We start from the raw sequence: 24,882 nt of genomic DNA, 5'->3' as shown, positions 1-24,882 counted from the left end.
AAGAGAAATGAATTGAATGTGTAAAATGTGGACCAATTCAAATGCAAATAATTGGAAGGTAAAAAGGGAGTGTTAATTAAAATAAGAAAGAAAAAAGGGAGAGAATATGTGATGAAACTAAAAAGAAAAATACTAAGAAATTAAAGAGTCAAGGAGTTGACTTTTGATTCTTTGCATTTTCTTTTAGCCGTGTGGTGACCATTCTAACATATCAAATCTCATTGACCTTCTTTTTCTTACTTCTTTATTATTATAATCTCTCTACTACACTTTCTTCTTCTATTGCTTTTAAAGATTTGTTCAAACACATATTTTTATCATTATGCTTTTGACCAAATTTTATACGGACATTCTTTTTTTCACTATACATTCGTGATGTTGCGAGATGGTTGTTGGTGTGGATCTTGGGATAACTAAAACTGTAATATGTATCGCAGTATATGACTACTTTTTAACATAAGTTTGCATGACCTTACTTTTAAATAGTCATTATATTCAAATTATACTTTGGAGTGTTTGGTTGTTAAAAATTAAAGTTCAACTACTATATATATATATATATATATATATATATATAAAGCAACATAAAATTAGAATTGAAAAGTTTTGTAACTTACCACCTTCTACAATGGTCAAAAAACAACTTTTATTTATTACATATCTTTTACCCAACATCACTAGCTTTATCATTTTTCATTTTGTTCTTAATGCTATCAATTTCCATCTAATTCAAAGCTTTTCAAGATGATATTGGTTCATTCAAAGTTGCAAAGAATGATGCATATGTAGTGATCGTATCTAATATCTTGAATAGGAGTTTCTGTCTACTAATAGTTCTATCGAGGCCAAACTATTTGTGAAAATATGTGTATTGTTAGGGTCTTTTTTTTTTTTTTTTTTTTTTCATTTTTCTTATTTTCTTTTATGATCAATGTATTATTTTTTTTTGTTTAAAATATTTGTTAAAAGAAAATGAAAATTACTTATTGTGGACTTGCAAACTTATGTGTTCTTCGTTGGGAAACTATTGTGTAACCTAATGTCTCACCAAGATTATTATAATATTTAATTATCAATAAAAAATCATAAATAATTATAAATAATTCATGCGAAATATGAAGAATTAAAATAAAACAAATTTTCATATATATATATATATATGTATGTATGTATGTATATGTATATGTATATATGTATGTATGTATTATTATTATTATTATAAATTATAATATAAAATCAAATTACCAAAGTGCATTATATTCTATAAAATCTATATTTATAATATAATAAAAATCATAGATCGTTCAAGAACATTTCTTTTTTCTTTTACATTTTAAATTTTAATGGATTGCAAATATATGCCATTTATTTGGTGCTAACTTACGTCAAGTTTTTAAAAATTATTGTAGTATAAATTGATTGTAACAAATGATTATATGTTAAATGCATATACTGTAACCATATATAGCATTGTTATAGTATGAAACATATATATAACATAGGCAAAAAAGTTGCGTATCAATACATATGAACAACAAATTATGATTGACATGAAAATGTGGAATGTAGAGCAACAATAGACACATTATACAAATGAAATTAAAAAAAAAAAAAGATTGGTTTATCTAACTGAGAAAAAAACAACGAAATAAAAGGGCAAATGATGAGAAGTAATTTTAATCAACCATAGAAGTTGATTTTGTTGATAAAAATGTATTATGATTAAATAACATTTTCCACAAAATCATTTAAAATGAAAGTTTTCTAAATGAAGGAAAAAAAAAAAAAAAAACTATACCACGCAATATAATAATACAAAAAGAAATCAGACTAAAAAAAAGAACTAAGAAATTTTTTAAGTTCATTAATAGAAGTTCTCTTGTTATTTTTTTGACTTAATCTCTTAGCTGGAAGACCTTTTTTTTTCTCATTTTAGTATTGTTGATGTACTAAATAATATGTCATTTAAATTTATTATGAATCAATATTAAGGCTCATCACATCACATGAGATATCAAAATTATTTTATAAAATCTTAAAGTATTAAACTCAATTGAAACATTTTTCTTTAAAAAATTAGATATTAAATTGAAAACAAAAACATCATAAACAGCTTATACCAAAACTTCCAAATATATATATATACACATACAAAAGATAATATCAAGAAGGTATAAACTTAATCTTAACAATATTTCACTTAGATTATATTAAATTAGTAAACACAAGTACAACACGTGGTCAAATATTAGTTGGTTCAAAAGTAGGTATATGAGTTTAAATCTCTTTCATTTTAGGGTCCAACATAGTCTATTAATATGTCAAAAATTGAATATAATTAATCCACCTCCATTTTATATACTTGAATAATATTTATGTTTATTTCATCACCTGAAAAAACCATTATTTCTAACATTAATTCACTTATTGATGATCTTATACTCTTATACTTCTTTTGTCCCTCATCATGTGACAGACAAAGTTGTTTATGTATAGTTCATGAAGTTTCATAAGTTCATAGTTTGCCCACATGTCTTTTAGCCAACAGTCTCTTCTTTTTCTTTTTTCATTTTAGTTCTCTTTTTTAGGGGTAGTTTAGTCACCTGTGAATTCTTTTTCCACATCAAAGACCTTTGTAATTTATTTAAGATTTCATTTTGATATTTGTAATTTAACTTCCATCCCTCAACCTCAAATGAATATGTGTGTGTGTGTATATATATATGTGCTCCTAATTGAAAACATTATTGTTAATGTCTAAACATTTCTTAATATTCTTGAAGTAGGCTGAGAAAAAGAAACGAAAATAGTATAAATTGTATGGTTGGCCATTTGAGCAACGTGTGGAGTCCAAAGCCATCACAAAAATTTGGTCCCAAAGTTAATAACAACCACAAGTCTATCCATTGCATCATCCGTTTAAACTTCCTCCAAAATATCTTCTCCTCCACTCATCAGCTGCCACGTACTATTCACTCTCTGCTCTGACATTAGCCACGTCACCTTTTACTCCACTTTCTCCACCGTTGATTCATACCAAAACCCCTCTCCTCACCCTCCATTTCTCTCAATTATAAACTCAGATTGTTTTGTGGACACCAAAATTTATGTATGACACTGTCATTTTAAGCTTCTTCTCTCTGATTCTGGCGAGCCAAAAGGAAACAAAGGAAAAAGAATAATAATAAAAACTGTGTTTTTGCCTTGATCTATTGAAGGTTAGTGTTTCTCAACTTAGTTTTCTTTTTCTGTTTTCTTTTGGATGAAGCTATTAATTCAATCTTCTGGTTGTTTTAATGGGGAAATTTTAGAGAATCTTGCTTTTTGTGGGAACCTTCTTGAATATGGGGTTTTTAGGTGCAAATGGTTGGATTATTGTGTGTTTATGAATATTGTCTTTTAGATTAGGTTTCCCCACAATAAACCCACATGAATAAACAGCTAAAAGTTTCAAGCTTTGTAATCCCCCAGTTTGTTCTAACAGTAAAGAAGATGAAGTTTGGGAGGTGAAAGCACTTGTTGAAGTTACTTTTAAGGAAAATGTTGTTAGCTTTGTGCTAAAACTAACACGAAAAGTGGTATTTCTTTTAGCTTTGATGACTATTAGCTAATTGTACCAAAATGGATGCTCTTAAGGATTTATGCTAATGATTTGTTTGGTGAATCATCCCCAAGCGAAAACTTAGTCCTTTCCCTTGTGAAGACTTTTAGCCATTGTATTCTTTCAAGGCTAGGATTAGAATGATAAGAATTTCATTTACCATTTTATTTTAGGCTGCTGGAGCTTCTATATTGATTTCCTTTTCTTGTTTTTAAGGCTACTTGGTATGGGAGTTGTGACTGTTTCAAGCTCTGCAGCACGAACTCCCTTTCGGCTGAGTGCAAAATTTTCTAATCACGGTTCTACATTGAAAAGACCATCGATTGTTGCTTTTAAAGCAGATAAGCACACAAACACGACACTGGTCTCACCTCACGAGCAAGTAACACTTCCTGTGGAGAGTAATAACAGAAGCAAGAAAAGATCAGGAAATACTAGCAAACCGTTGAAGAGAGTTAAAGCTGTCCTTATAGATGAAGCTACTTCATGTTCTCTGGATTTGGATTACAATGAGGCTGCTGCTAAACTTGAAAACATTTTCAAGCTTAGCCCTATGACAGAGGATTCTGATATGGAAAGTAAAGATGGCAGATCAAAAAGAGGACAGCAAAGGAGCAAAAAATCAGACAAGAGACCAAGTGATGGCATTGTCAGGAACAAAACTAAGAGGATTAAGCGACTAGATCTCGATAAAAGGATTGCATTGAAAAATAAAAAGGAAGGCAGAGCGGTTGCTTTATTAAAAAAACAAAAAGATACCAAAAATGAAGCTGATGAGATTGATGGTCTGCGATTAGATCTTGAAAAGAGGATAGCATTGAAAAGTAACAAGGAAGGAAAAGCGGCTCCTTCATTAAGGAAACAAAAAGAAACCAAAAATGAAGATGATGAGATTGATAGGCTCGTAAGAGACTACTCTGCTTCAACTGATTTGGTTAGCTTAGACTGGAAGAAAATGAAGATTCCTCCTGTTCTTCCTTCATCAGAGCATACCCGCTTGTTCAAATTGGTTCAACCAATGAAGGTGAGGCACAATAATTCGAATGCAGGAAACTGATTTGAATGGAAGTTTGAATAAAATTCATTCTTGTTCATTGTCAATTAACGCTTTCCTCTATTAGGCACTTATTGAAGTACAAGAGGAGCTGCAGAAAGAGTTGGGAAGAGAACCAACTGAAGCAGAATTGGCAAATGCGACGAATATGAATGTAATTCAAGTAAGGAGACAACTGGAGGTTGGTCGTGCTGCCAGAAATAAGCTCATTAAGGTAAGAGTCACTTCATTCCACAATTAAAGCATCATTGCTTCAGGCTTCCATGATACCATCACAGCCTTCAAATGGCATACGAGGATATATGTTCAATGCCTTTTCTATCCTACGAAAATAAGCTAATTTCAATTCTCATCCATCACCCATGGAATTTGTCAGAAACCTACAAGATTTTTATGATTGATATGTTTGCTTGCGATATTCTATGTAATCACTACCTAGGATAACCTATTGGAGTGCAAGTGCAACTAGACCGAATATAGTTGTTATCAACTTGATATATATGTACAGTGTCTACTGCGAAAAGGATGAAACTAATGGTTAGATTTTACATCTATTGCAGCACAATCTACGCCTTGTATTATTTGTAATCAACAAATACTTTGAAGATTTTGCAACTGGGCCAAAATTTCAAGACCTTTGTCAAGCAGGAGTCAAGGGACTCATTACAGCAATTGATCGATTTGAGCCAAAGAGGAAATTTCGGCTATCGACTTATGCTTTATTTTGGATAAGGCATGCTATTATTCGGTCAATGACTCTGTCAAGCTTCACACGTGTCTCATTTGGACTTGATTCGGTTAGTTCTTAGTCTACATCAGCCTTTTCATTCCTCGACTTTCTATCACAGCAATGGATTACTTGCATTGCTCAATCATCATTGTACTTTCCTTCCTGACATCAGATTATTGCTGCTAAATGTGAAACAACTAAAGAAGTTACCTTAAATAGAGAAGAAACAAAGATAAACATAAAGGCAATATTTAAACTTCAAACTAAAATGTCATATTACTAGTTTGGACAGCTCTACGAAATAATTACCTAAGAAAAAAGAATAAGATACCGAGGAAAACTTGAGGGCGTAGATTCCTGCCACGTCTGATGGGGAAGGAAGGTTTTCGCTCCATCTAGTTGTAGTTCAAAGAAAAAAAAATACGACTCTTAAAGAATTGAAACTCTGCATTTCAACTCACTGAAAGTGCAATAAAATTCATGACAGAGTAGTTAGAAATTTTAAAAAGCAAGCTTTACGATAAATCATCTAGCTCAGACTGCAAGAATTTTTTTACAGGTTCATGTTGGCATCAATTAAAAAGTTGAATCGAATCTCATCACTTTGTTATGGTTTAAATCTAAAGGATCTTTTAAATGATTTTTGGTGCATATGATGGCATGGGTTATTGAGATTGGACCTTTCTTAGTGCAGGTAAGAGTTGAAATTCAAAGAGCTAAACTTGAGTTATTATGTGAGCTTCATAGATTACCAACCGAGGAAGAAATAATTGCAAAAGTTGGCATCTCACCCGAGAGGTACCTAGAAGTAATGAGAGCTACAAAACCAGTTTACTCTCTCCATTCAAGGCACTCAACTACATCGGAAGAGTTGATCAATGGGATCACTGATGTAGAAGGCACGGGAGGCGACAACCGAAGGCAACCAGCTCTTCTGAGGCTTGCTTTAGACGATGTGGTAATTTTCTCATACAAATCTTGTTAAAACGTTCCTTTTCTCCTCTAAAGCACGATGTTTATTTTTATTGTTTTTTATATATGCATTCGCTCAGGGCAACCTGTCTAGTCCTACAATATTAGGTATCAAGAAAACTCGTACAATATTAAATTTTATGTAGGCAGCCACTATGGATTGAAACCCATTAACTCTTAGTTCTTTGTCAAACTCAAACATTTTATTTACTACTAGGTCAACTCAGGGTGGTTCCCTCTGACCACAATGTTAATCATCTAAAAAGAATGTTTGGATTTGAACATAGCCGGAGATGTTTTCTTCCATATTTCTGGCTAAATATATATCACGCTTGTTTCCATGATTTAACTTGTGAAATATATCCGGTAGAAATGCATTCTCATCATGAATTCAAGGTGAAACGCATCTTAGCAGTATGGTATACATCTGTTTTGTTTGTTTGAGATGCAACTGATTTGTACTGCACTAATTTGGACAGCTTTTGGTAGATTTCTTAGGCATTCCTGACTTGGGATTACTGTTAACTCAAAATTGTTGGGCAGATGGGAGCCATTTTTCTGGAAATGTCATACATTGCTGATATTTATATTTAATTAATAACATGTACTTAAAAACTTTTTCAGCTTGATTCTCTTAAGCCGAAGGAGAGCTTGGTGATCAGACAGAGATATGGCCTTGATGGCAAAGGAAACCGAACATTAGGTGAGATAGCCGGAAATCTAAATATTTCAAGGGAAATGGTTCGAAAGCATGAAGTGAAAGCTCTCATGAAGCTGAAGCATCCTGCAAGAGTCGATTACCTTCGTCGGTATTTAATCTGAACTGATGAGAACATCATGCTTTGTTTCAATGATCTTGTACTTTGGATAATTTCTTATGGGCAAAACATCACAAGGGGCAAGAGATTTGTATCCATATATTTGTAACTACTTGAATATAGAAACCTCACACCATATGATTCATATTTTGAAGGACATACAATTGGTAGCTCTGCTACTTTCTTTGTAGGAAGAGAAGGCAGTTCTATAGGAGAAACATAGCAACTAAAAGACAGGAATGGATTACCCCCACCCACCCCCCCTGTATACATAGTATAATGTTCTAGAAATATATTATACTGTTTATAAGTTACACCCTCTGACTGCTTTCTTAGTTTCTTCTGCAAAAAGGAACAAAGCAAGAAAAGCAGAATTAGTGGTTTTCACTTTCCAGTTTCATTTCTTCTTATCTTTTGAGGAAGAAACTTCGTTGGCTATCAGTATCAACACGAGAAAGGGTACAGCTTTTTCTTTTGAAAGAGATTTTATGGATACATTCAATGTGTAGTCACATCATAGATATATCTATAAGCTCAACCATTCCATAGAGACATTTAAAATGGGAAGACTAGTAAAAGTTTTCATGTTTCAAGACCGGCCCTCGTTCTCAAAATTTGTTGAAATAGTTTTCTTGATCCTTCTTGAGCGAGATCGAGATTTGAAAAAACCAAATTAACTTTACATCTTATATCTAAACTATCAATTGTTTTGGATTTGATATAATTTCACCCAACATCGAGACTCTACATAGTTATTTTTAAATATTACGTATATTTTTTCATTCAATTTTTGGTGGTTTGGTATGAAGACATCGTAAATAAAGACGTCGGTAGTTGAGTCAGCGAAAATGATTTGGATGTTAAAAGAATATCTTTAAAATCGAATCATCTTCGTATGGTTTGACACTTTTTGTTACATCCTGCATATTAGATATGTGTTTATAAATTGCATTTACGTTCAAATCTTAATGAGAGAGAATATTGAGGATGCTATAGAAAGTATTAAATTTATAACCTAACAATTGTCTGAATCTTGTGATAGTCAGACCCAGAGAAATGGTTCACCTTCTTAAATATGAGCAAAATGGGAACTCCATGGTTAAAATAAAACAAACTTCAAAATGTAGGGTCGAAAATGGTAATTTAACCTTATTATTATGTTTTGATTTTGTTGGATGGTTATTAGGAGACAGTGTTTTGAATATAGATCTGACTTTTTGGATTGAATACAAGCAATCTCTTATGTCAGACAACTCCTTTGATGGATTTTCCTACTGAAAGGGAAGTTTGTTAAGAATATGGAATATGAAATCTACACTTCATTCTTTCCCTTTCTGGAAAAAATAAAGAATTTACTTCTCAATAAAGCTTCATGAATTTCTTTGTTTCACGAGTAGTTATGCCACCAATACCTATTAAATAATAGTGGAGCTCACTTCATTCAAAACAATTACAAGCCTTGATTTTTGAATGAATGAAATTTAATTGGTTATAAATTTCTCATATAAGCTTGAAAAGTTTCACAAAATAAAGAGATTTTGTAGTGACGTGGATATATCCATAAATCTAAAGTTTCGATATCAATATTAAACATCAACATCTTCTATAAATGTTAAAAAAAAACCAACCATAATTATATTCATTTAGTTTTACAACTTAATTATTAATCTAGATAAATAAATTTTGTGACTTTGAAATGTCAATCAATATCGATATTTTATTGATGTATCCATAAAATAGAAATTTAGATATAAACATCTACGAAATTTTAACATGTCATCACTTCAATCAATATCAACATTTTCAACTATGGTCAAAGATTAATATCCATCAACATTGAATTTAACTACATAAGCCTAAGCCACTCATACATACCTCAAAAGCTACAAATGCCTAAACCTAAAAACCTATTTCGTTAGGAAATCCAAGGTTGCTTTTTCAACTGTAAAGCACAAACTCGAAGTTATCAACTCCATAAATCCAACATTCCGAACAACAGTTGCATATTTGGTAGTAGACCAACCCACTTTCCTGCTTGCAAGAGTATTTAGGATCTTTCCATCATTTTTTTTACAGTTTTCAACATGATTTGATGAAGAAAGCTATCGTCAAATCAAAGAAATATCAAATATTTTTTTATGTTTATGTGGCCCTGGTTTCCAGATTAGTTACAAACATGGTGATATACTCCAACCAACATTACGTGATAAGTAAAATATCCAACAATAGACAGACAATACTTAAATCAAGATATGTTTTGTCCCAGTTTCACTATCCGAAACTAGTAACCAAAATAATTAACCAGTAAACTCATAATGTTTCATTGTGCGTACAACCATAAATCCTACACTACCTAGCCAAAATCCTGGAAACGAAACAAGGGGCACTTCTATACTTCTTATTCTTGAATGGGTGTTGAATTCCTTTGTAAAGACGGGTACTTCAACCATGGAAGACGGCAGCCTATAATTTAAACACAATTAACCAGCAAAGGGAGTAAGTGTGAGATGTGTATTGAGAGAGTAGTATTACTGCCAGTCTGGTTCCATAACAATGTAGATCCAATATGCCTTGGTGTGTAATATCACAGCAAATCTCATCCCCACCCTTTTCCATCCAGAACAATCTTTAAGGATTTCTCTTAGACTATAGGCTCGGTCCAATCCTGAATGGCAAGCCCTTCTGAGACATCAGCTAGAGATTTGAGATTGCATTTGATCAATGTCTCTACAACGAAGCAAGTCTCGTCCTTTGTGTTTCCTTCAGGAGTGTCCACCACAAATGACTCAACAACAAGAGTCCCAGGCCTTCCTTCTATGATTTCTGAATGAAGGGAGATAATTGAAGAGTAGTTCTGGAGAAAAGGCAAAAAAGTTGGTCGGATTAGGCATGACATGGACCAAAAATCAGCAATTGCAATGAAGGTGTTTGATCATGCACTATCTCACTTGGTGATTTTACTAGCCTTCTTCTAGGCGATCTTATAGAGAATAAAGGGTGATGATTAGTTTCAGTAAGAGTTGTCTTCCCAGACAGCTGCAAATTGTTCAAATTCCTAGTCGAATGTGTCAGAGGGCCTATTTGTGCCACCCCGACCCCCCCCCCCCCCCCCCCAAACCATAAAATGGTAGAGAATCAAATTACCACCTGGTCACTTTATTATGTTACTTAGCCTACGCCATTAAAGTAAAAATCAAGAATGTTCAGAGAATTGAATTGTTCAAAAATGTGGAATTTCATCATCTGTTAAGAACATTTGCAATTCCCCAAGTTTGAAATATCCATTACTTTACCAACTAATTCTCAGTTAGGCAACCTGAAGTTCCTCACACAGATTAACTAGAACCCAGAAGAGTTGTCAGGATTATGAATAAAATTTGGTAGACAATGCACCTCATGAATACGACTAGCACATGAGAACGATTTAATTGAGAAAAAATATTTGTGTGCCAATACCGCATCTTCATAAATCGCAATCACACAGAGGGAAAAAAGAAGCATACCCTAAGCCTGTGATCACCACCAACTATCCTGATGCTAAGGATATGTTTATCATCATCAAGAAGTTCCAACCTTTCGGTGCTTGTGGTGGCTGGGAGTCCAGACTTGACATCAACTTCTCTAAGACTTCCAATCTCAAGATTCCCCTGCACTACACACCTGCTTATAAATGGCTTGTACTTTTGGGGTTGATCAAATCTTCTCACCAAAGACCAAACCTGATGAAAATTAAATTAGAATGTGGATGTCCCCAGAAAATCCAGCTGCACGTGGTAGAAATCTTGAAATAACCAAATTCCGGAAAAACATGATAGTACAGTTCTAAATTAGTTTAAAATTGATTTTCTCCGAGTTTTGTTTCACTTTTTCAATTTTGAGTATTCTTTCAGTTTGACATATTTCCAGAGTCCCCATATGCGTAGTATTGAGTGTTGTCCAATGTACTAGTGATAAGAAACCACTAAACCTCGCAAGTTAGTGAAAATGAATAAAAAAAAAAAGGTTTGGCTCAATACTCAAAACTAGTTTAGCTGATAAAACCTCTATTTCTTCACAACAATAAATCCTTTTCAAATACTGTAGACAGTTACATATTCAAAATTTTGGCAACATAGTTGACCTAACAGCTCAACTATCAGACTACAAAAACAAGCAATAGATCTATGGGTATGCTCATTTCTGAGAAAAGAAAAAGGCAACCACTAACAAAGTGACGGAAGGAAAGTGCTGGAACTAGATTCACCTTAAGCTTAAAACTCAAATTTTTGTTTTGTGACCTGTAGTGATTTAGCTAGACTATTTGAACACAAGAAATTACCGGGATTATAATCACTGTCGATTACTCAGTAGAAACAGAGATAAAAAAAAAACACACAATGGATCATTAATCTAAACAAAAAACAATGGAAATACCCCATAGATCTCCAGTAAACACACACACACACAAAAAAAAAAAAAAAAAAAAAGAAAAGAAAAAGGAACAAAATTTGAGGACGACAAAGAGTAGTAGTTCGATCCAACAAGGAATTGACATTCAACGATTAAGAAATAATAGAGAAAGAAAAAGAACACATAAAGAGAAGGAAACTGAAAAGGAATCTCACAAGAGGAACAGGAGCTTTGATGTGCTTGATTAGCACGGAGCTGCACTGATTGTCAGCAGGCTCATGCCTGTGATGCCTCCTAATACACTCCCTCTCCAAGTTGCTAAATCCACCAGTACCACTCATTTTGGAAAAATAGCTGAGCTACAAGAAAACCCACAAATCAAAAAGAGGGTGAAACCTAAAAAGGGGTGGTGGTCATGGCTATTGGTACAAGGATCGGAAAGAGTGCAGAATTGGAAGTAGGTCGCATTAGAATTTGGAAAGGAGAGGGGGTGAGTGGAGTTCCGGCAAAGGTCAGATGACCGGAGAGGAGAGAAGGACGGCGGAGAACGTCGTCATTGAGTTGCCTGATGAAGAGGGAAGGGGACAAGAAATATAACCTCACGTTTCTCAATCATCCTCCTCTCTTCAAAATATAAAAAAAGAAAACCCAACAGCTAAAAGTTTAAATATTTATTATTATAAAGATACTGAAAGCAATAAAATCTTGGGATAAATTATTAGTTCTACCCAATAATCTTGGACTCTAAATATTATTATTTTTAACTATAATAAATATTTTTTTTTCTCAATTGTTTGTTTGTTTTATTATTTTACAACTTTGCATTTTTCTTTTTAATTTATTTTTTACTTCTCTCTCTCTCTCTCTCTCTCTCTCTCTTTTACACCATTTTTTTTTAAAATCACCTCTTTTCCATACAACCTTAATTTTACTTTTTATCACTTTTATAAAACTAAACATTACGTAAAACTAAACATTCAGTTTATTAAAAGAAAAAAAATCATTTAGTCACATTTTAAATGAATTTATCTTTTATACATCTTATTAAAAAACTTCGTTACATCTTTCTATAAATATTTCTATTTTTTTATTTTGTGTATTATTCCAAGTATTTTGTTGCATGAGAGGATTAGAAGGATACTGGTAATAAGGCTTAAAAGATGAAGGCATCATAGGGTTGAGAAAAAATCTACTAAATATGGCAAGCATGGACGGTTGGTTTTCCTCATTTTTGTTGAAATATGGAGTTTGTTTGTTTTTCTTTTTTTGAAAACTGAAAATATTGTTAACTTAAATATTGTTTTTTATTTTAAAATGTCATTGTTGCTATTTAATAGAGTTGTAATTTTTGAAAATGACCCTTGAAATATATAGTCTTAATAAAATAATTGTTTCTAACTTGAGGGAAAATTGGTTTTACTTTTACTTTTTCACCAAACAAAATTCAAGAAAGATTTCAAATTGAACTTTTCTAATGCCTCTAACACTTTACAAGTTAGGTTCCAATGAGATGTGAGATCACGATAAGAACCTTGTTCTTCAAAGATGGAGATGTCGTGTAAGATTCCAATCCCTAGTCTTTTAAAAAATTATTGTTTGCATTTTTTTTTATGATACTGAATAAGTTTCATTGTCAATTGAGATGTTCAATTGTCCAAATATGAAATAAAACAATATTTTTTTTCTTACAAAATTGACCATTTCTATTAAATAACTAAATTAAGAAACTCAATATGTTAAAGGGAGAAGTTAACATTTCGGAAGAAAAATAATGAGGCCAAATTGAAAATTGAAAATTACTTAAATCATAATGAAGTAAAAGGCTTAGGGAGATGACATTTCACAATACTTATTCTAAAATGCATCCCTAAATATCAGCACCCCATCAGTTTTCCTCCCCCTTTCTTAATGATTTAAAAACTTGCCTAAACTCATTTTAGAGTGATTCGATTTCTAAGTGATCAGATTAAGATAATTGGAACTTTGGAGGAGTGAAAACGGTAGGTTTAGTTGAAGAAAGTAGGCTTTTCTTGGAAGAAAAGAAAAACAAACTGCCAAAAGAAAGTATGGCTTTTCTCATCTATCATTGTCAACCAATGACATTAGGGAAACAATTCCAAAAATAGCCCAAAAACTCATCCAATTTGACCATAAAACCTATAATAATAGCCAATACAAACTTCAATTTTTGTGGTCTTTTCCCATTTCTCAAAGTTCATGTTCACGCATCATTATGTTCAATGCCAAACTCTTTCATTGGTCCTTCCAAAACCATTACTATCAATCCAACCAATAGCCGTCTGAAGGCTTTATTGGGACTGCTGAAATGATCAAACTTATCCAAAACAGTCACAAACAAAATATCACTTCTCCAAAAAGCCAAATGTTTGCACTGCCAGTGCCAGTAAAAAAAGAGAAAGAAAGAAAGAACACTACTTTACCAATTTTTCTATTTTCCATGGATCTACTATAAAGAAGGTTTGAAAACTTTCCCTAAATTCTTTAAACTTAACTCCAAGTTTAAGGATTTTGTACAGAGATTCTCAATTCTTTTTCTTCATTTTTCTTCTATAGAGGCAGGTGAACATCATTTTCATAAAAAGGTAACAGAAGCATTTCTCATCAAATTAAGCAACTAAAAGCCATTAAGCCATTTAAACCCATGTTCTTGGGTTCAGAAATTACCTTATGAGATTCCCAAGTTCATAGAGTTACAGAGTACCCATGTGGATGGAGTGAAGAACCTACCTCCCTATGTATGACAAGTGTATAATTTAGCTCAATTTACAGCAATGATTTCAAACAAGAGTACCTTCCTACAAGCTAGAAAACAAGTGAATTCAGAATGTTTGTTCCTGTTTTCCCCCAAAATAATAATAATAATAAAATCTGGCCAATATGTTCTGGTCTGAGTCTCAAATTAGATTCTTCAAAAAAGCATCCATTCCTTTTACTTGGCCCATGCTTTTTTAATACAAAAGCTACCAATATGTTAAGTTACTCCAAAATTGACAATTGCTTCAAATATCAGCTGATGAGAATCTTCTACATAAGGAATGTTCATTAATTTTAATATATAACAGAAAGGTGCTTCCAAAGCTATTGGATGCATCTTTAAACCCAGTGCAATTTGTCTCTTAGTGTAGAATCTCAAATTTTCTAAACTAATATTGCCGCTGCCTTGTCCACTAAAATTGAAAAGATCACAATTCATTAACAAGTAGGTACCTTATATTATTGTAAAATGCAATCACATATTCCACGAACATTTGCCTCATTCCAAAACGTGTTCAGGCAAACAACAGTTAAATCACAAGCTAACCTACTAGTGGAGTGTAAAATAAACTTCAAACTCAAAATGGTTCATTTAACGTAGGTTTATCTCTTGCATCACTTAATTAACGATCAAGGGACTGCTGAATAAAAGTTCAGTGAGAAGAAGTTTTGAATAATTAGTCTTTAAGTTTTTGTTTTCCCTCAGTTTCCATACTTCATTTTCATTGCTTGGAAAGATTTATTTTCCATAAAATCAGAACATGGTTTCTTTTACCAAACACTCTAGTATAAATTTTATAACAATTTCAAAAGCAAGTATATAAAACTATTTTGAATATCTCCCAAAGAAGTCTTATTCTCTTTTTTTTCTTTCACAGATTTTAGTGCAAAGGTGGCTCAAGGTAATCCGTGAACAAAAAGAATACCATATCAGAACTTTACTTTAAAATATCATATCATTGGCAAGGTATTTCTATATATATATATAATATAATGAAAACTACCAGAATCACTTAGCTCCATCATTCTCCAAATCTTTGATATCAGTATCAATGAAAGTACCAAGCAGTAGACGTCTCCTAAGGTCTTTATCTTCTAAAATCAGAACCTGAGTAGAAGCAGAGTAATTTAATTAGTGATATGGGTCATCCGATCTTAAGTTTTAAGTAAAAAGATACCCATTTCTATTTGCTGAGACAGAATCGAACAACCAAGGAGTTCCTAAAACACAGCATCCAATAAACTTAAATACCATAAAAGAAACTGGCGTTTGTCAATTTGTTGGACAAGTCTTTTCACAGGAGAGACTCAATGCTAGGAGTTTAAGAAAAATAAATCGTAAATCTCACAATTTTTTCTGCCAAATGTCAAATAATTAGATAAAACACAAAAGGTTCTCCTCTGAGAAGAAGACACTTGCTGACTACTCTGAGTTATCTACGAGAGCTTTTATGCATAAAAGGAATAACGTTTAATATGTAAAAAAAAGCGCACAGAAAGAATCCAAAACCTTCAATTCACCTTTATGCAGAACCAGGGATTCCACCTATATCCATCATTGTTTAAACTTTCTTTCCAACCAGCAAAAATATCGCACTATTGGATGGATAATCAAACAAAAGTAATAAAACAATCACTTTCTATGGCAAAGAACAGAACAATTAATCTACATTTCCCCACATAAAGCATCTCCTCATAATTTTTTTTTTAAAATGGTTTATCCTTTGGATTAAAAAAGTGAAAGATACCCAATCAATAGCATAAAGGGGGACTTAAAGGGTATTATTCTTTTCTTCCTTTTGGTTTTTGTCCTTTTTCTCTTAGATTTTCATCTTTACTTTGGGGGCTCATATCTTAATCAAAGAGTAGGGAAAATCATTCGAGAATTGGAATATTCAGTTCATAAAAAGAAATCGATTACTCCAATTATTCATTCAGAAGCAAATGTGTAAATAAATAGAAAGGCAGCCGCTAAAACCCCATCCCTTCTTTATATACTCCAGGACCATTTTCTTCTCGACTTTATTCCTGAAATTCAAATTCCGGAAACTTATCGACCTTTCGATCCATAGAAATGGATTGATTGTATCAGAAACAAAATCTTTGATTCTCTTATCAAATTTCAATTACCTTGCGAATCGCGAAATGTCGTTTCTCATCAGAGTGCGGTCTGTGGTGAGGCTCGTGAAATTCCTTTGCCCAGAAATCAGAAGTTGATGATTAACGATAACAAGTGAAGAGGAATTGAATCGTCACGGTTGCCGCGTTGATTCTTACAAGTGAATATAAAGTTATGAATCATATGAACATGGAGCTTCCCGCTAGACCAGATTGAATTGGGGTGGCCCATTGAAAAGCATTTGTTGGGCCACGCTCAAGCCCATTTTGAATTTGAGCGATTTTGATATAGAAAAATATAAAAATTCAGTGAAAAAAAAAAAAAAAACAGTAGGTCTATTTCTTAAAATTGAAGCAAAACTGTTTTCCCTTTGATATGTTAGATAATTATCGTAATAACTCCAAAATATGTTTGATCTTTTGACACTCACTTCTCACTCTCACTTTGCTTACCCATTTTCAATTCTCGCTCCATATATTTTAAATTTTCATGGTTATATATCATTTTATTTTTTTCTCTTGTTATCTCATATTTAACTTTCTCTAGTAATGGAGTAAGAATTTTAAACACAAGTGTTGAGTTATCGAAAATGACAATGGGAAGAAGTATCGAGATGAATGAGAGTGAGAGTGGGTAATGATAATCGAGCTTCAAGCTAGGACATCCCACAAGTGCTTCAAAGTATATTGTTGTAATTTCACCATGTAATAATACAAACATAAAAATCAACCTACTTAACTTTCTAAAAACTTGGTATTTTATCATTTGGGCTTTATAAACTCGATACACAAAATTCTCTTTTTTACTTTATTTTTATTTAGCTTCTCTACAATTCTCTCTAATGTAAAAGGTACAACTTGTTGTTTGTACTGGATTAATAATGCATGCATTACACGTGGCTAATAATACTTAAAATAGTAGCATGTGAAAATGTATAAACAAATTTACAAGTTAACCTAATGAATTTATTGATGTTTTTACCGATTGAATTACTTATAATTAGTCTAATTTTTAAACACTTTTTAATAAAATATGAATTACATCATTATCGTAACTGTATAAATGTACATGGTAACTTGGCATAAGATGAATGTGCAAATCAAATTTAAAATTTTGTGTGTTATTTTAAAAAAGTTTCAAATTACTTGTACAATTACTTTTAATATAATTTTAATATTTATTACTTCAAATATGTAGATACTTTCATACATGTATAGATTTAAATATAATTCTACAGTGTTTTAGGTTGACTCTTATAACTAATTTAAATAATAAATTTTAGAAAAACTCAATAACATAAATGATAAACCTAATCTTAGCATTATTAGCATTTAGCAGACATTTAACCAGAGTAATGTTTCTTGAAAGACAAGTAGTTGAATTTTGGTAGAAAATAATCTAAGAGATGCTAATCGAATAGAAACTAAATCTAATCATTTTTTAGAGTTTCTTTTTCCTATTTTTAAAGAATTTTAAGAATTTCCCATCTTTTTTAATATAAAAATTGAATTGAAAACCAAATAGTTATCCTTCAATCAATTTAATACGTTCTATAATTCAAAATTTTTGTTGCAGCATTTACGGAAAGTTAGTTTTTATATTTAAATATGGGAAACTTACGTATAACACCAAACTATTTACGGCTAACAAAGGATCTAAATTAGTTTTTGTTAAAAAATATTCTAGGTTTGTTCTTTTCTTACTTGCGATTTCTCTACAATTTCTTTCATCGTCTTCCTCTTTGATTTTTTTCTTCGTCTTTCTTCTTTTCCTCTTCTTTTTTTTCTGCGATTTTTTCCATCATCTTTCTTATTTTTCAATTATTTTTTTACGTCGTTAAATCTTTTCATCATATTTCTTCTTTTTTTTTTTTTCACTGTGGTTCTTTCTATCGTATTTCTTCTTTTCTGATTTTGCAATTTCTTTCAACCGTCTTTTTTCTTTTTTGATTCTTTTTTACATTGTTTAATATTTACATCTTCTTCTTTTTTTATTCTTTTTTATGTCGTTTAATCTTTCCATCGTATTTCTTTTTTTTTTTTACGCACCAAATGTAAAGGACTGTGTAAAAGATTGTGTACAACAAAATAACAAAATCTGTATAAAGAATCTTGAAAAAAAATCATTTAGATTGGATTAGCCAAATGTAAACGATCGTGTAAAAAAAAATAAAAGATTGTGTATAAAGAATCTTGAAAAAAAAAAATCATTTAGATTGGAGTAGCCAAATGTAAACTATCGTTTAAAAAAATAAACGATCGTGTAAAAAAAAAAGAAGATCGTATATAAAAAATCTTGAAAAAAAATCATATGAATTAGAGTAGGCAAATGTAAACGATCGTGTAAAAAAACCATCTATTATGACAGTTGATTTTATCCCAAAATGAAAAGAGGGAAGACATAACTGTCATAAAAGGTCAAAAAACGCGTTTTTGGCGGGGAAAGGCGGAATTTTTCGAATTTGAAGAATTTATGACAGTTTTTAAGTGTCATAAATCTATGACAATTTTTAAATGATCAATTACAAATAATTTTTAAATGTCATCAATTATAAATGTCAAAATTCGCGTTTTTGATGGGAAAAAACGCTATTTTTGGATTGCACTTATACATGACAATTATTTGTTGTCATAAAAGTCAAATTCATTAAATAATTAATAAAAATATTTTTTATTCAAATTTTTTAAAATAAAAGTTAATTAAAATACATTTTAATAAAAAAAAAGAAACCCTCATCTCCTTTTGGGACGATTCTTCTTCTCCTTCCACCTCCTTCGATCTCTTTTCGATCTCTCATCTTCTTCGATCACGCATCTTCTCCGATCATGCATCTTCTCCTTCTTCCGACTTTCATTCACGAAATTTGGACCTCATCTTCTTTCATTCTCCTCTCAAACTTCAGAAACCCGTTGTCATCTCTTCCATTCTCTCTGTCGCTCTCTTCTGCTCGCCATCTCTCTCTTTCGTCGTCTATCACGCCACGACCGATAGATTACGTACTCGCACACCGACGACCAATAGACTAGTACAAAAACCCTTATCTCCCTTCTTCACGCAAAAACCCTTATCTCCCTTCCTTAAACGGTGATGCTTCTTTGGTTCTCAAGTCAGATCCGAAGTCGTGCCTCTGCTGGACGGTGGAGCTTCATGAACGATACGTTGACCCTGTCACTCAGCTTGGCGGCCCAGACAGTGAGTTTGTTTCTTCTTCTTCTTCTTCTTCTTCTAATTACTTCTTTTTAGTTTTCTATCTGAAATTTGGGCTCTGTGTTTGTGCAATGTTTAAGGGATAGTTGCAAATGTAGCAATTATATTCAAAATAATTAAGTATGTAGCAACATTTTAAAAAAATTGCAAATATAGCAAAATCTGTCAATGATAGGAGTCTATCACATTTAGACCATGTAGCAAATGTTGGTCTATCACTGATAAACCATAAGAGTCTATCAACGATAGAAGTCTATCAACGATAGAAGTTTATCACTGATAGACTTTGCTATATTTGCAATTTTTTTTAAAATATTGTTACATACTTAATAATTATTCTAAAAATTGCTACCTATTATAATTACCCAATGTTTAATGTAATGTGTTGGGATTTTTTTTTCTTCTTTTTTTGCAATGTGTGATTAACCTAGAATTTGTATAACTGCTCAGAACATGACTTCTGAACAATTTTCAATATCTCCAAATTGTTACGGGCAAAGCCACCTACCTTTTAATTCTATTTTTCTAGCGACTCTATGAAACTTTATCTCTAACACATATTCTAAGAAGTTAACAACAATTATGCCATTGATCTGTCAACATGGTGTCTAACCTGTAATCTTTTTAACAACTAGTTTTTCCTGCTCGTAGGGGCATGAAAATGAAAGGGAGAAGCTAATCATTAAAATGGAAGCTGTTATACAAGAGAAGGCATCATTAGAGGCTAAATTAGTTGCTTTGAAAATACAAGTTAACAGTCTAAGCTTGGAAATAGAAGAACAGAGGACCAAGGTAAAAGAAAAAACTTAAGCTCATTTAAGTAGTAGAGCAATTATTGACTATATTTACCTTATTTTCACAATTACAGGTATTTTCTATAAAAAGTAATAATGGTCATGCTCAGTCTATGGAGAAACTTAAAACATTGGAGGCTCAACGATCCAGGTAAGTGGCTATGAGTTAGAACTTTGATTTTTAACTATTAAATTATTTCAAATGACTATTAAATTAAGTTACTACCCCTCTTGACAGATGCTTAATTGATTGTTGTATACTTTGGAAGATTATGCTAAAATCATTACCATCCTATCCTTACTCTTCTCAAATCTTCTCTTTACATATGAAGCCTTGAGGAAAGGGTGAACAAGAAGGTAATGGCAATGTTTGAGAAAGCGGAGGAGTACAATGATTTGATGTCAAAGAAAAACATTATCGAGTTTAGTTTCGTCAATCATGCATACATTTTTTTGTCTTCGTTTTACTAACTCAACTCTACTTTTTAGTACGTGGATTGAACTTGTAATTTAACATTTTATCTTTTAAGTAGTCGTACCGATCACGTTAGGTCATAGTTTTTGTTTTTACTTTTCTATTTACAAAATTTACGGGAAGAAACACTCAAATCTTAAGTTAATTTTTTAAAAAACAATAAAAATTTTTTAAGACTGTTTTACTTTTATTTAGTCTTTTTAAATTTTGGCGACATGAAATATAGAAATCAATAGATTGGTAGGTGTAATGTTTATAGTCTTGATCGATTTTTAGAAATGAGATTTTTTGGCACGTAGGATAGCCGTATGTTTAAATTTCTACATCTCTTATATTAATTATCTTTCTTTGTTAAAAACAATTCTTTTTTTCCATTGATACTTATAGGATCGAGGTGTTGAGGTTGAAGTCAATAGCAAGAGCTGCAAAGGTAGCAGGAATATTATTTTGCATTGGTGGTGTTGCGATAATGGCATTTTACAACGACCCCAATTGAATTTGTTTAACAATCACCATCATCTCTTTCCTATCCATAAACCTAATAATAATCACCATTCTTCTTCTCTTCCATTGCCCAATTCTTGGTTGATGGGTTGCTTTTTGATGCTATCTTCCAATACCTTATGGAGTGTTTGGGTTGTTCTTCAGGTATCAATTTTCAAATATTCTTCTAATCATTTGTTTGGATATATCAATTTTTGTTACAATAATTATATTATTTGAAAAAACAGGCATTGGTATTGAAAAGCTATTCTTTCAAGCTTCAATTGACAAATCTTCAATGTTTATTAAGGTCATTTCAATCATTTGGTATTGCCATTGTAATGGAAAGACAACCTCATAAATGGAAACTTGGTTGGAATCTTCAACTTCTTGCAGTCATATATTGTGTAATTTTGTCTCTATATCCACTTTAATTTCCTCCTTTTCCTTAGCTTTTTTATTATTTCTTGAAACTAACCCTAAAGTATCTAAGTTATTAAGAACTCAGCTGTTTGATTAGAATTATAATTTGGGTTCTAAAAGAAACAAACTTCAAACTATTAGCTTGATATATATATGGGTTTCTATGACAGTTGGGTATAGCCAAAATTGAGGTGGAAGGTGAAGAAACTATCATAAATGCTAAAAAAGCGCTACGGAAAGGCTTATTGGGGATGGTGATTTGAATTTGGAATATCCTTGTTCGTTTTGTCCTTTGGAATTTGATTTGATTGAGCTTTGCTGCCATATTGATGACGAGTATCTCGTAGAAGCCAACTTTGGGGTAAGAAAATTCGCTAATATGTTACTTTAGAACTTAGAGTTTGCGTTTTTAAGTTTTAAGTGACTTTGTTTATTCGGTTCCCTCAGTTTCAGTAGAAGATTCGATAGACTTTTCTTAATGCTTGAGCTAAAGTTTAGAGGGTCTATCTGTTTAGTGTCGTTCAATTGAAGTAACCTTACTTGGTAATAGCACCTAAATAGTAGAAAATTGGGATGACTCTCAATATTTGGTAGAAATTTCATTTCTAACATATCATTGATGGATTTAGATGGCAGTTAGTTCTCAGAATGCTTGATTGTATTCCTTGAGTAATAATGAACTTCAAGCTCAAGTCATAATCTTGTTGACTGTTAACAGTTCATGTTCTTATGTTTTTTATGAAAGTTTTTTTTTTAAAAAGCTTTTATCGTCTACCTGTTTCATGAACGAGAAGGTCCTTTCTGATGTATCATCTTACTGGCTGTTTATGGAATTTATCATCATCTTTCAAATATGTTATAACCCACTTACTAATAGGAGATGATGTACTGCATAGTTGCTTAAGTATTATTTTTTGGGGTTTGACTTGTAACGTTATATTACTATGACTGCCTTTAGCCTAGGTGCCTTGGTCGTATTTTGCTTATATTTTTCAATTCCAAGATATACTCGGTTTGATATTGTACTTGAGCACTTGTCTTGCCTCTAGTCAAGAATGTTTGCCTATGGTTATTGGTTAATATGTTGTACCAGTGACGAAAGTTTAGAATTCTTCTACTTCAAATCCCAGCACTTCATACTCCATTTTCATTCAAAAGGTTGGTTTTCTCTCCTTTTGTACTTTGTGCCAGTGCATCGTTCGATCAATTTTTTTACTTTTAGCCATTGATATGCTTGTAGGTGTTTTAGCTTTGAGTTTTGTTAAGTATGTGGCTGAATTTAGTGTTTGCGATTATGTGTTCTTGAAGTGTGTATGTAATTTAGGTAAGTTTGTGGTTTGAATTTGGTGTTTGCGCTTATGTGTTGTTGAAGTGTGTATGTAATTTAGCTAAGTATGTGCTCTATGTTGTTGAAGTGTATTATTGATGTGTGTTGTTGATCATGAAGTGTTGTTGAAGTGTGTTGTTGATAAAAAAGTGTTGTTGATGATGAAGTGTTGTTGATAATGAAGTGTTGTTGAAGTGTGTATATAATTTAGCTTAGTTTGTGGGCTGAATTTAGCTAAGCTTAGAAGTTATTATTCTTGAAGTGTGTATGTGCTCTATGTTGTTGAAATATGTTATTGATCATGAAGTGTTGTTGAAGTGTGTTGTTGATCATGAAGTGTTGTTGAAGTGTGTATGTAATTTAGCTTAGTTTGTGGGCTGAATTTAGCTAAGCTTAGAAGTTATTATTCTTGAAGTGTGTATGTGCTCTATGTTGTTGAAGTGTGTTGTTGATCATGAAGTGTTGTTGAAGTGTGTTCTTGATCATGAAGTGTTGTTGAAGTATGTTGTTCATCATGAAGTGAATGTGATGTGTTTATGTGGGTGAATGTGTTGTCTTGTTGAATCATTTTTTTTCCTTTTCTTTTCTTATTAGGTTTTTCCACAATCCATTGGAGCAATGAAGCCATATTTACGCCAATTCATTGATGTATAGGCTTTTTTGTAGGTTTGGTAGGAATTTTTTTTTGTTTAAATGTAGTTATCTAAATAGTTTGTTCGTACCAAAACACATTTGTACCAACAATTAAAGCAATATTACAAAGTGTGTTTCTTTCTATTAAAGCGTTCACCGTTTCTCCATATGTGAGTGTATTGGTCTGTAATGGTATGTATAATGGCAGGGCGACAAGAAATACATGATTCAATAAAAAAGAGGACTGTTAAAAACAGTGACTAAAAACACAACTATGACATTTAAATTGAAAAATAAAACTGTCATCGAAAAAGTTTTATTGACAGTTAATTAAAGTCATGGTAAGTAAAATGATGACAGTTAAAAAGTGTCATAAATGATAAATAATGACATTTAATATCAGTCATAGAATATTAACAATGACAGTTATCCTCTGTCATAAAATGTAAACTATGACAGTTATAAGTTGTCATAAAATATAAACAATGATAGTTATTAACTGTCATCGAAAATAAATAATGACAGTTATTCTCTGTCATAAAATGTAAACTGTGATAGTTATTAACTGTCATCGTAACTAACTAATGACAGTTATAATCTGTCATAAAATATTTCATTCGTGACATTTATTATATGTCATGAAAACCGCATTTCGTGACAGTTTTATACAACTGTCATAAAATATTTTCTATGACTGCCACATCAACGACTGCAAAAAAACTGTCACGAAAACCTTTAATGAAAACATTTAACTGTCATTGTAAGCCCTTTTCTACTAGTGAAAGTAAACGATTGTGTAAATAAATCTAAATGATCGTGTAAAGAAATCTAAAAGATCGTGTACCAAAAGAATTAAAAAATCGTGTACCAAATTAAAAAAAAAAATCATTTAGATTTGGGTCTCCAAATCTAAACGATCGTGTAACAAAATTAAACGATGGAATTGAAAAGATAAACTGTAGCCATATCTAAACGATCGCGTATATATTGAGCCATATCTAAACGATCGTGTATAAATTATAGTCATATCTAAACGATCGCGTATGTATTGAACCATATCTATGTTGGAATTTGTGTCCTAA

At 31.8% G+C, this 24,882-nt stretch overlaps 2 protein-coding genes and 1 long non-coding RNA gene across 3 annotated transcripts; 1 reads left to right on the top strand and 2 right to left on the bottom strand.

The window, feature by feature from the left end:
• Positions 1 to 3,038: 3,038 nt before the first annotated feature.
• LOC103503014 (RNA polymerase sigma factor sigE, chloroplastic/mitochondrial) lies at positions 3,039 to 7,320 on the top strand. The gene is made up of 6 exons (XM_051086964.1): positions 3,039 to 3,218; positions 3,818 to 4,625; positions 4,723 to 4,869; positions 5,216 to 5,452; positions 6,080 to 6,343; positions 6,982 to 7,320. Exons 2-6 carry the CDS (start codon positions 3,828 to 3,830, stop codon positions 7,177 to 7,179), a joined length of 1,644 nt encoding a protein of 547 aa, XP_050942921.1. The 5' UTR covers positions 3,039 to 3,218; positions 3,818 to 3,827; the 3' UTR covers positions 7,180 to 7,320.
• Positions 7,321 to 9,415: 2,095 nt separating this feature from the next.
• Positions 9,416 to 13,667, bottom strand: LOC103503013 (abscisic acid receptor PYL8-like). Its single transcript, XM_008467156.3, has 3 exons — positions 11,780 to 13,667; positions 10,679 to 10,894; positions 9,416 to 10,029 (listed from the first exon to the last, which is right to left on the bottom strand). Exons 1-3 carry the CDS (start codon positions 11,903 to 11,905, stop codon positions 9,817 to 9,819), a joined length of 555 nt encoding a protein of 184 aa, XP_008465378.1. The 5' UTR covers positions 11,906 to 13,667; the 3' UTR covers positions 9,416 to 9,816.
• A 1,339-nt stretch (positions 13,668 to 15,006) lies between these two features.
• On the bottom strand, positions 15,007 to 16,692 carry LOC103503012 (uncharacterized). Its single transcript, XR_540700.3, has 2 exons — positions 16,470 to 16,692; positions 15,007 to 16,367 (listed from the first exon to the last, which is right to left on the bottom strand). It is a non-coding gene; the product is annotated as an uncharacterized LOC103503012 (long non-coding RNA).
• Between the last annotated feature and the right edge of the window lie 8,190 nt (positions 16,693 to 24,882).

This window comes from Cucumis melo, chromosome 6 (genome assembly GCF_025177605.1).
Source record: "Cucumis melo cultivar AY chromosome 6, USDA_Cmelo_AY_1.0, whole genome shotgun sequence".
Lineage (NCBI taxonomy): Eukaryota > Viridiplantae > Streptophyta > Magnoliopsida > Cucurbitales > Cucurbitaceae > Cucumis > Cucumis melo.
This window is presented reverse-complemented; position numbering and strand designations above follow the sequence as displayed.